Below are 12,934 nucleotides of genomic sequence, written 5' to 3'. Positions count from 1 at the left end.
TTAATATTTAGTACCTTCTTATTCTATATGCACAGTCAATATAAGTTATATGTAGATATTCACTGATATTTATCACATTATATTGACAGTATAAACATACACAAAAATCCATCACTGCTTCTTGCATAAAGGCAGATAAAACTGGAAGCACATAGGTACAAATTACTGTACATTTTCACATTTTGTAAAGGTAATTAGCATTTGCACCTATTCAACGCTGTTTTCTCACTTTGTATAAGGTGAATAATATTGGCACCATATTGGCACCCATTACTGTACGTTCTCTCTTTATATAAAATTAACCAACATTATCATCACAAAGGAATTCCATACTGTACTTTCTATCTGTGTACAAAATCAGCTAATTTTAGTACCAAATAGACATCTATTACTGTTCTGCTTAAACTGTGTATTTGGCATTCAAAAATAATATTATTGGTCACACCCTACACTGTACTTTTCCACACTGCATGCAGTACGGTATATATTGGTTCCATGTCAGCACCTATCTGTGTTTCTATATATAAAAAAAAATTAAACACCAAATCTCTGACTAAGGTTACTAATATTTGGCACTATATATTCATCACTCACTGTATCTTCTCACCATCTATAAAAGTAATACATAAAAGTAAAAAGTAACCAATACTAGCACTACATAGTATCTCATTAGTTTACCATTTTACTCTATATAAATAGGACTATCATTGGCACCCATTACTGTACCTTCTGATTCTGTATACACAGTCAGTATAAGGTCCTGTAGGCTCCACAAGCCTTTCTTCTCATACTATAAAGACATAGTCAATATAAAAAAAACAGTCAAGAAGCTCTTACTGTTTTTTTCCCAAACCCTGTAAACATTCAGCATTGGAACCAAACAGGAACACATTGCTGTTCCTTATTATATTTTATAACTATTATCCCTAAACATGTATCTTTAGCCATATCTTCACATTGTATATAGTTAATTCACACTTCATTAATACTTATGATATACTTTTTACTTTCACTTATTATAATTGGTATATCAAAAGACATTTTAATATACAAATACCATGGTCAGCATCATTTACGTGCCCATTATTGTTCCCTTTTTATTATATACAGGCAATCAGTATTCACACCTCACACGTATCTAATTGTTCTAGTATAACGTAACCATAAGTGGTCTCTATCACTGTTTCTTATTATATTTTAGAAGTATTATCACTAAACATGTATCCATATCCTCACAACTGTATACAGTTAACTTGCACTTCATTAATACTTATGATTTACATTTTACTTCACTTATTATAATTGGTATATCAAAAGACATTTTAATATACAATGATCGGCATCACATACGTGCCCATTATTGTTCCTTTTTTTATTATATACAGGCAATCAGCATTCACAGCTCACACTTTTCTACTTGTTCTAGTATAATATAATCATAAGTGGCCTCCATCACTGTTCCTTCTAATCCTCAATAACGCAAGAATTTAACAGACTCTTTAGACCATAACTTAATGTTAAGAATGGTTTGTTTTAGTATCAAATGGTAGCATGAACAAGACACTCACTGAACTGTCGTCAAGCACTGTATATACCATCTGGATGACAGCTTCCACTAGAGCAGGTGAAGGACAACCAAGTTTTCTGAAGACCTTTCTATCTGAAGGCATGTACTCAAAAATATCTGTGCTAATTTAGTATGTGTGTTATACAAAATTGTGTCCTTACACTTCAATATTTTCTTTACCTCTTCAACATCAGGAAATCGCCACCGCGTTCTGCTCGTAGTCCCCATGGTCGCCTTCATACTTTTAGTCAGTGGAGCCATTATGTGTTTCTTTGATTGTAAGACTCAATTTTGGCCCAAAATTCCCAAACCTGAAGACAAATTTAAGAAACTCTTCATGGCATCCAATGTCAACATGTGGCAACCCCATCAGGTAGAGTATTGTCTCTGATGTAAAACTTATGCTATATTATGGTTTTAATCTAAAATGTTCTGCTATCCCAATTTTAAATGGAACCTATCAGGTCAATTTTACGACCAAACCTAGTCTTATATCCGTATACGTCCCAGTTCAAAATTAGAAATGATACCTATCTTGAAGGACAGAGACTTACAAACACCCAACTTACGTACGACCCCTTGTTACAAATGTCGGAACACCCCCCAAAAACGAATTTACTTACCTCCGCACTACTGCCTGGTCCTCTTCTTTCTGCCATCGCATGTGGCATCTCCGGCCTGGACGCAGCCGGAAGTTCTGTGATGCGCTACCCACGGGGAGCGTGATAGTGAACCCACTGAACCACAGAGGACTGTGGCAGCTGACCCTAGGAACAGACTCAGGCAAAGCTTGCGGAAAGGGGGAGCTTTATTGGTCAGAGCGAGACTGGAGCCAAATAACTACCACAAGAGAAGTCCAGTTACCCGTAGATATGGCCGAGTAGTAATACAAAGCATGTATGTTCTGAGCATCAGTGGAGTCCGGTCCAAAGTGAAGGTAGATGGTAATACCGAGCCAGGCCTTGGTCCAGTAGCAGGTAGGACGTAGATGCCAGACCTTCACAGGCGGTGCTTGAACCTATTATTCAGCAAGCTGAAGTAGGGTAGTTGCAGCTAATCAGGTGTGGACTCTATGAGATGCAGGTACCCCAGGTAAGGACTGGAGTAGAGGGCAGGCACGACCAGCTCTGAACGAAGACAAGGAACAGAAGTTAGGAAAAGGAACAATGATAAAGAACCAAGGCAGGGAACAGGGTCCTGACAGGAAGATGTTGCTCAGGCACCTTCCAGAAAGGGAGGGTGCCTTATATGTCCAGGTGCCTTATACGTCCAGTGCATCTCCGCAATAGGCCAGGAAGCCAGGTTAAGACGAGCGTCGGCTAAGGAAGGTCCTGGAAGTCCTGTTCAGTGCACATATGCTTCTGGATGAACAGGCCACAGGCGGAGAGCTGGAGGAAGGTCCAGAACTGAGATCCGAGTGAGTACCCTGTATGGAAGGAAAGACAGTTGGATGGGCAGACCGTATGGAGCCGTGTGCTGGGCACCATCCTCCTTGCCCAGTAGGGGTCGGACCTGCAGTTCAAGGCATGAAAATCTGGCCTATAGTGAAGAGATTGGAGATGCGGTGCACCAGACGATGGAAAAAAGCACAGTATGGCGGGGTGGCTCACTGGTATTGGCTCACTGTCCAGTCCTCTTCTGTCCACTGTCAAACGCCGCATCTACAAGAATTTCGACATTCTCCTGCCCCGTAGGTCACCCTGATATGTTAGGTTGCAAGTGCATTGGAGGTGTGTCCATGTACTTGTGGCGCCCCTGAGGCTTCAGTCTCCACAGACTATTGCACCCAAATTTGGGTGTAATGCTAAACCCGGATCCTGAAGAGGTCAGTCCCGGTTTCACCACATTACAGACTCAAATACACACCAGGTTGCCCTGTTCCCACTGGGGACTGGGCTAGGGTAGGATAATAAAGGGGTCGCCGGCAGAGTGGCATTTATAGGATGCCCTCAAGAGGGGCCCCTGTCCCACTAGCTTAGGACTTGGGAGGGGGAGGTGCAGCCAGGAGGGGGAGTTTGGAGTCACACAACAGTGAGCCAGCCACACTCAAGTAGGCAGTCTAGAGGTGTTCTCCGGCAGGAGAGGAAGGGAGCAGTCGCATCTCACGGGTGCTCCGGTGGGAAGGAGGAGAAAGTTCACACGATTGCCGCGGGGAGAGTGTATCTGCTCCCCATGGAATTGACGCCACTCAGGGCGGCAGGACCCTAGGGAAGATCATACTACACGTTGATTTTCCAAAATCTGCCTGGACGCCGAAAGTTTCAAGCTTCCCTGACTACACAGTGCCCGACAGCACAGTGCCATATAGGATCTGGGGTCTCGCTTCAAGCCGGACCCCATATCAGAACCGTGGCACCTGCAGATAGGAACAAGAGTACATCTTGTGAAACCCCGGGTCCCCTCGTAGCTTCAAGCCAGGGGATCCACAAACAGGTGTTACAAGGAGAAACCCACTGACCACCAAATCGGACTAATCTCTAAAGGGATTCGGGTTTGACGGAGCCCATCACAGCAAGTGACCGGTATTACCTGGGTGAGCGGCATCATACAAAAGTGAATAAACAACCTGGAACCGCAACCATAGACTCTGACTCTTTATTTCCCGTACTGCCGCTCCCCACCACCATCACTACTCCTCTCATCATCCTCCCCGGGGCCCGCTCTACCTGTGGAGAGCGATACCACCCATAGCTGCTACTACCATCCGCCCCGGAGGACAGCGGCAGCAGCGGCGGCCCATTCCCAGGCCGCATACCACAGGTGGCGTCATGACTTTCACCTCACTACTACCCCCAACATCTCTCCCCTGCCATCTTCTGTACACCTCGGGGCAATGGAGCCGAGCTAGGCCGCCCATGACAACAACAGTTCATAGCCCGGCGACGAGTAGGTTAACCGCCTGCCCCGTGGGGCGCTACATACTCATACTTCTAAGACACGCCCCAATGCACTTCCAAGCTAATTTGCATGTGGCTGTATCACTTCCATTGTATTAGGACGGATATACATATCCCAATATTTTCAGAAGTAGAATTACCATTACATATTCAATTCATGAATTGGGATCTTTTCAAATATAGATCGATTGTGAATAGAAGCCATGATGCTAGTGTGAACAGGGTCTAAACTTATCATTACAAACAGTTCTTTCTTGTCTAATAAAGACAAAGGGAAACGATGCATTTCTGTCTGTCTAGCCATTGTCATTGACACTCGGCAGTGGCTGGACGGTAATGGTCACTTAGGGTCCTATCACACATCAATCAGGCAGATCTCACCAGCGACCAGCCACCAGCGACTCGTGTAACGATGTTTCGCGTGGTAATGAGGGTAAATATCGGGTAACTAAGCAAAGCGCTTCACTTGGTTACCCGATATTTACCCTGGTTACCAGCGTACACCGCTTACAGGCTGCCAGCGCTGGCTCACTGTATACGTAGCTAGGATACACATCAGGTTACTAAGCAAAGAGCTTTGCTTAGTTACCTGATATTTACCCTGGCTACGTGTGCAGGGAGCCAGCGCTGGCAGCCTGTAAGCGGTGTACGTTGGTAAGCAGGGTAAATATCGGGTAACCAAGCAAAGCGATTTGCTTAGTTACCTGATATTTACCCTGGTTACCAGCGTACGCTGCTTACACAGAGTCGGTGCTCGTTGGTCTCCCGCCATCAAAGATGCGTGCTGCCCTGCGGGAGGCCGATGACCAAAAAAATGAATCAGAACAGTGTGTAACGATTAGCGATTTCACAGCAGGGGCCAGGTCGCTGCTTAGTGTCACACACAGCGAGATCGCTGATGAGGTCACTGGTACATCACAAAACCTGGGACTCAGCAGCGATCTCGCTATGTGAGAAGTACCCCTTAGTGATTTTGGTCTGGACGGCCCTGGTCTTATGTGCCCCCTCCTAGACTTAGGTGGAGCTTTGACTTGCACTATATAGATAGCAGATAGATAAGAGCTCACAGTCAAAGTCAATGTTTGGACGGCAGCGCTTTATACACACAGGACACCACGCGTTTTGAATAGCTGCTGTGGGCCCCGTGTGGGGTGTGCTGGTCACTCGTTTGGCCTTGCTGGGGAAAACAGCAAATAAGCAGACATCTGCCATTATCCACCCTCTTCCCCGATATGTAATGCTGACTCACGCGTTTCATTGTCCCAGCACGTTTCAGACAGGATTGACAAAATGCAGACTCCGATTTCTGTGTACTGTGAGGATGTGGAGGGAAGGGAGGGGGCGATGACGTGCTCATCATTGTTTAGGAAACACTCATAAGTATTTGTCTATGATAGCTCCACTGGAACAATGGAGAACCACCCGAAATTATTTTGAGGCTCTACCCCACCGGTTCTGAAATGAGGGGTGGGGGGTCTGTAATGTGCTGCTCCTCATAGATTTCTATACGCTAAAATAATATATTGTGGGAAATCGTTCAACAGTGCCTCCGGAGGTCAGACACTATAATTACAAGGCAAGAAATTGCTAACGTTGCTCAAGGAGGTTGGGGCACCTTAAGGGAATCCATCAGAAAATGACCAAGTTTGTGTTACATGCATTTTTTTTTTTAAAGTGACTTTTTTTCTTTATATTACGATCTTTATTAAAAATAAAAAATTACTAATCTTGCAATTTTCACACCGTCTACTTGGGCTTTTTTACACTTTAAGGAAGAGTTTTCAGAGGTCTCCTTATCATCAAAGGCAGGCTTACAAAGACACAACACCTGTATACACAGCTGATAAGAAAGGATCTACCAATCACTGCTGACCCTGGTCCCTCTTTCTTCACAATGACCTTTGCACATGCTCATTAGATGCTTCAATACAAAACATAGGGATAATACTATTGTAGCAATCTACATATGTTATTTCCTAAAGCAAAACAATAGACTCTAATAAAGGCCCAATGGCAGGAGTTTTCAGCAGACTCCTTATCAGAGGCAGGCTTACAAGGACAGTTAACACCTATATACACAGCTGATAACAAAGGATCCACCAATCACTGCTGACCCTGGTCCCTCTTTCTTCACAATGACCTTTGCACATGCTCATTAGATGCTTCAATACAAAACATAGGGATAATACTATTGTAGCAATGTACATATGTTATTTCCTAAAGCAAAACAATAGACTCTAATAAAGGCCAATGGCAGGAGTTTTCAGCAGACTCCTTATCAGAGGCAGGCTTACAAGGACAGTTAACACCTATATACACAGCTGATAACAAAGGATCCACCAATCACTGCTGACCCTGGTCACTCTTTCTTCACAATGACCTTTGCACATGCTCATTAGATGCTTCAATACAAAACATAGGGATAATACTATTGCAGCAATGTACATATGTTGTTTCCTAAAGCAAAACAATAGACTCTAATAAAGGCCCAATGGCAGGAGTTTTCAGCAGTTTCCTTATAATCAGAGGCAGACTTACAATGACAGAACACCTCTATACACAGCTGATAACAAAGGATCCACCAATCACTACTGACCCTGGTCCCTCTTTTTCACAATGACCTTTGCACATGCTCATTAGATGCTTCAATACAAAACATAGGGATAATACTATTGTAGCAATGTACATATATTGTTTCCTAAAGCAAAACAATAGACTCTAATAAAGGCCCAATGGCAGGAGTTTTCAGCAGACTCATCAGTTTTCATCAGAAGCAAGCTTACAACGACGGTTAACACCTATATATACAGCTGATAACACAGGATCTACCAATCACTTTTGAGCCCCTCCCTTCACAATGACCTTTGCACACGCTCATTAGATGCTTCAATACAAAAGGTAGGGATCATACTATTGTAGCTATGTACATATGTTGTTTCCTGAAACAAAACGATAGACTCTAATAAAGCCCCAATGGCAAAAGTTTTCAGCAGTCTCCTTATCATCAGAGGCAGGCTTACGAAGACAGTTAACACCTATGTACACAACTCATAACAAAGGATCCACCAATCACTTCTGATTCCCTCCCTTCACAATGACGTTTGCACACGCTCATTAGATGCTTCAATACAAAAGGTAGCAATCATACTATTGTAGCTATGTACATATGTTGTTTCCTGAAACAAAACAATAGACTCTTATAAAGCCCCAATGGCAGGACTTTTCAGCAGTCCCAGTCTCCTTATCATCAGAGGCAGGTTTACAAGGATAGGTAACACAGCTGATAACACAGCTGATAACACAGGATCCACCAATCACTACCAACCCCCTCCCTTCACAATGACCCTTACACAACACACGCTGATTAGATGCTTCAGTGCCAAAGGTAGGGATCATACTATTGTAGCTATATACATATGCTGTTTCTTGCAACAACACAATGGACTATGGTAAAGAAGGTGTGAAAATTGTAAGATTTCCATTTTTAAAAAAATATATTTAACAATTTAAGTAATTGATATGGATGTCGATTACTTAACGTGCCACTTTCTCGATTATTCGAGACAAAATTGAGTGTTCTTTTTTATGGAGGGATGTAATCTAATGGAGTAACCTAAATATTAAATGGTACGATTATCTATGTAGGTTTTTACCATTAACTGCTAATTTCATATATCTATTTATATTCCTAAAGGTTTCCCTCAACCCACTCATTGCAGTAGTTGAAGAGATAGAGCCTCCACCTCAGCCACCAACACCACCACCACCACCACCATCTAAACCATCACCACCATCACCCCTAATGAAAAAGGCGCCTGTCATTACTTCTGGATATGAAAGACACTTCATGCCAACCCCAGAGGAGGTCATGGGTTTAGGCTGAAGGACACATAAAGCTGCCTGTGATAGAAAGAAGATGAAGTTATCTGACCTTGCCATATCAAGAGCCAAAGCGTAAAGGTTGTTATTATCTACACTTGGACCTGAAGAACCTCTACTGATCTAATCTTAACCTCTTGATCCCTATTGGTCATGCCTATTTGGGCCTCTGGTAAACAAGTTTACTTTGGGTCTCTTTTGGACCAGTCTTAACCTCTTTGGGCTTCCAATGAGCATGTCTAATGTTGTTTGTGATTTTTGTGGACCTATTGGATCTCTGGTGAGACAGTGAGACTTTGTTTAGGCATTGGGCGGGCCAGTCTGATCTCGCGTTTGGGCCTCTAGTAGATGGTCTGACCAGTTTTGAACCTCCGGTAGGTCATCTCACTGTGGTTTGGTCTCTTCTGGGCCATTATGACCATATTTAGGACATGATAAACTTGGATGGGCCAACCACCATCTTTGATCCTTTGGAAGCCCTATTTGATCAATTCATATGCACTTAAGGATCTGGATCTCTGGTGGCCATTGTTTCCGTCTGTCTTTGGTGGAATAATGTAACACCTTTTGAACCTCTAGAGAGCCAGTTTTACCTGTTTGGGTCTCTAATGGATCAATCTGACATGAAAGGTTATTATCTGCAATTGGACCTGAAGAACCTCTAATGATCTAATCTTAACCTGTTGGTCCCTGTTGGTCAAGCCACACCCTATTTGGGCCGCTGGTAAACAGGTTTTACTTTAATTGGGTCACTTTTTGGGCTCGTCTTACCCTCTTTAGGCTTCCAAAGAGCCTGTCTAATGATGTTTGTGATTTTTGTGGACCTGTTGGTTCTCTGGTGAGTCATTGAGACTATATTTAGGCATCGGGCAGGCCAGTCTGGCCTCCCCTTTGGACCTCTAGTAGACCATCTAACCAGTTTTGAGCTCTGGTAGGTCAATCTGACTGTGGTTGGGTCTCTGCTGGGCCATTATGACCATATTTAGGACTTGGTAGACTTGTTTGGGCCAACCACCATATTTGACCCTTTGGAGACCTTATTTGATCCCTTTTCTGGTCGCTGTTGTAACTGTGTAGTCTTTGGTGGATTAATGCGACACCTTTTGGACCTCTAGAGAAACAATTCTACCTTTTTAGGTCTCTAATGGATCAATCTGACATGTTTGGCCTAATATTCAACCAAACTGAAGCTGTTTGGGCCTATTTTGCTATATTTTCGGCCTCTGATGGGCCAGATTGACTTCATTGGGGCTTCTGGTGGGACAGTCTAACCCTGATTGGGCCAATAGACTCATGATTGGGATAATTTCTGCCATTTTGGCCTTAAAGTGAATTAATCCCAATCAAGTGACTATAGGCTCCGGTCTATGTCATTGTCAGGGTCAGGTTACCTTGCACTATATATGATGGCGGCCTACACTCAGGAGTAGTAGGACCAAAAATGTTTCGCCCACTATATTGTATAAGAATTAATTACTATAGGGTACAGTGTTATCTTTCTATGGACTTGATATATTTGTAGGGACAGGTCCTATAAAATGACAGGTATGAGGAAGCAATGGTGCTCGACCTGTCCTACCACATCTGCGCTGAGATTCACGCTCTCTGCTTCCCTCATCGCAGTTTGCACTATCAGATCCAGACGTCACATCCAGTTTATATACCACAGACCCGGCGTACGGACAATGGCCGCCTGTCGTTGGAAGGGCCATAATATGCACTGTTTTACTTTTCTATTATATTTTTGAAAAATAAGAGATAAAATATAGATTTTTGTAAGAATTATGTCTCCAACTCTTATTTCAAGAATGTGGAATGTGGTTTCTGTTTTTACTATTATATTTTTATGTATTTCCCATGGGAATTGGTGAGGAGTCACGTATTCTTAAAGAGTCACCATCGTTTTAATTTTTGTCTCTCCTCCTTCTCTTTCAATTTATGGGTTCAATATTTAAAATTTGTATTCTACGAAGACAGATTTCCCATTACTGAGATAGGAGACGACAGTTGGTGCTTACAAGATTCTATGGAGGAGGGAGGAGCTAGAGACGACACATATTCTGCTGCAAGTTCTCTAAAACATCTATGTGTAAATGTTATTTCAGTAGAACTTGCAGTAGAATGTCTGTGCCGGCCTCTAACTCCTCCTCCATAGAATTTCGAAAATACCAACTGTCACCTCCTATCTATGTAATGGCAAAATCTGTTGTCACTGAATACAGATTTTACCCATGGATTGAAAATAAAATATCAATCCATGAGGAGACAGAAGCAGAATTCTCTGAAAACATATATATTTTAATATTCTTATTAAGAAAATCCTTATACATAGGGGCAGTATTATAGTAGTTAAATTCTTGTACATAGGAGGCAGTATTATAGTAGTTATATTCTTGTACATAGGGGCAGTATTATAGTAGTTATATTCTTGTACATAGGGGGCAGTATTATAGTAGTTATATTCTTGTACATAGGAGGCAGTATTATAGTAGTTATATTCTTGTACATAGGGGGCAGTATTATAGTAGTTATATTCTTGTACATAGGGGGCAGTATTATAGTAGTTATATTCTTGTACATAGGGGCAGTATTATAGTAGTTATATTCTTGTACATAGGGGGCAGTATTATAGTAGTTATATTCTTGTACATAGGGGCAGTATTATAGTAGTTATATTCTTGTACATAGGGGGCAGTATTATAGTAGTTATATTCTTGTACATAGGGGGCAGTATTATAGTAGTTATATTCTTGTACATAGGGGCAGTATTATAGTAGTTATATTCTTGTACATAGGGGACAGTATTATAGTAGTTATATTCTTGTACATAGGGGCAGTATTATAGTAGTTATATTCTTGTACATAGGGGGCAGTATTATAGTAGTTATATTCTTGTACATAGGGGCAGTATTATAGTAGTTATATTCTTGTACATAGGGGGCAGTATTATAGTAGTTATATTCTTGTACATAGGGGCAGTATTATAGTAGTTATATTCTTGTACATAGGGGGCAGTATTATTGTAGTTATATTCTTGCACATAGGGGCAGTATTATAGTAGTTATATTGTACATAGGAGCAGTATTATAGTAATTATATTCTTATACATAGGGGGCAGTATTATAGTAGTTATATTCTTGTACATAGGTGGCAGTATTATAGTAGTTATATTCTTGTACATAGGGGGCAGTATCATAGTAGTTATATTCTTGTACATAGGGGGCAGTATTATAGTAGTTATATTCTTGTACATAGGGGCAGTATTATAGTAGTTATATTCTTGTACATAGGGAGCAGTATTATAGTAGTTATATTCTTGTACATAGGGGCAGTATTATAGTAGTTATATTCTTGTACATAGGTGGCAGTATTATAGTAGTTATATTCTTGTACATAGGTGGCAGTATTATAGTAGTTATATTCTTGTATATAGGAGCAGTATTATAGTAGTTATATTCTTGTACATAGGTGGCAGTATTATAGTAGTTATATTCTTGTATATAGGAGGCAGTATTATTGTAGTTATATTCTTGTACATAGGGGCAGTATTATAGTAGTTATATTCTTGTACATAGGGGCAGTATTATAGTAGTTATATGCTTGTACATAGGGGACAGTATTATAGTAGTTATATTCTTGTACATAGGGGGCAGTATTATAGTAGTTATATTGTACATAGGAGCAGTATTATTGTAATTATATTCTTATACATAGGGGGCAGTATTATAGTAGTTATATTCTTGTACATTGGTGGCAGTATTATAGTAGTTATATTCTTGTACATAGGGGGCAGTATTATAGCAGTTATATTCTTGTACATAGGGGGCAGTATTATAGTAGTTATATTCTTGTACATAAGGGGCAGTACTATAGTAGTTATATTCTTGTACATAGGGGCAGTATTATAGCAGTTATATTCTTGTACATAGAGAGCAGTATTATAGTAGTTATATTGTTGTACATAGGGGGCAGTATTATAGTAGTTATATTCTTGTACATAGGGGGCAGTATTATAGTAGTTATATTCTTGCACATAGGGGGCAGTATTATAGTAGTTATATTCTTGTACATAGGGGCAGTATTATAGTAGTTATATTCTTGTATATAGGGGCAGTATTATAGTAGTTATATTCTTGTACATAGGGGCAGTATTATAGTAGTTATATTCTTGTACAAAGGGGCAGTATTATAGTAGTTATATTCTTGTACATAGGGGGCTGTATTATAGTACAGTCATGGCCAAAAGTTTTGAGAATGCTACAAATACTAATTTTTACAAAGTCTACTGCTTAAGTTTTTCTAATGGCAATTTGCATATACTCCAGAATGTCATAAAGAGTGATCACCTTAACAGCAATTACTTGCAAAGTCAATATTGGCTAAGAAAATAAACTTTAACCCCCCAAAACACATTTCAACATCATTGCATTCCTGCCTTAAAAGGAGCAGCTAACATTGTTTTAGTGATTGTTCCATTAACACAGGTGTGGGTGTTGATGAGGACAGGGCTGGCGATCAATCAGTCATGATTAAGTAAGAATGAGACCACTGGACACTTTAAAAGGAGGCTGGTGCTTGGTATCATTGTTTC

At 41.0% G+C, this 12,934-nt stretch overlaps 1 protein-coding gene across 2 annotated transcripts in view; it reads left to right on the top strand.

Moving 5' to 3' along the window:
- The window catches only part of IL27RA (interleukin 27 receptor subunit alpha), a 57,261-nt gene extending 47,136 nt beyond the window's left edge, over positions 1 to 10,125 (top strand). Inside the window, exons 12-14 of one of the 2 annotated variants that reach the window (XM_075346641.1) lie at positions 1,538 to 1,666; positions 1,762 to 1,940; positions 8,159 to 10,125. In XM_075346641.1, coding sequence (XP_075202756.1) covers positions 1,538 to 1,666; positions 1,762 to 1,940; positions 8,159 to 8,347 — 497 coding nt within the window. In that variant the 3' untranslated portion in view covers positions 8,348 to 10,125. The remainder of the gene's footprint in view (positions 1 to 1,537; positions 1,667 to 1,761; positions 1,941 to 8,158) is intronic. The other variant, XM_075346642.1, reaches the window with a different exon arrangement.
- The last annotated feature ends 2,809 nt before the right edge of the window (positions 10,126 to 12,934 follow it).

The sequence above is a fragment of the Anomaloglossus baeobatrachus genome, chromosome 4 (genome assembly GCF_048569485.1).
Source record: "Anomaloglossus baeobatrachus isolate aAnoBae1 chromosome 4, aAnoBae1.hap1, whole genome shotgun sequence".
In the NCBI taxonomy this organism is placed as follows: domain Eukaryota; kingdom Metazoa; phylum Chordata; class Amphibia; order Anura; family Aromobatidae; genus Anomaloglossus; species Anomaloglossus baeobatrachus.
This window is presented reverse-complemented; position numbering and strand designations above follow the sequence as displayed.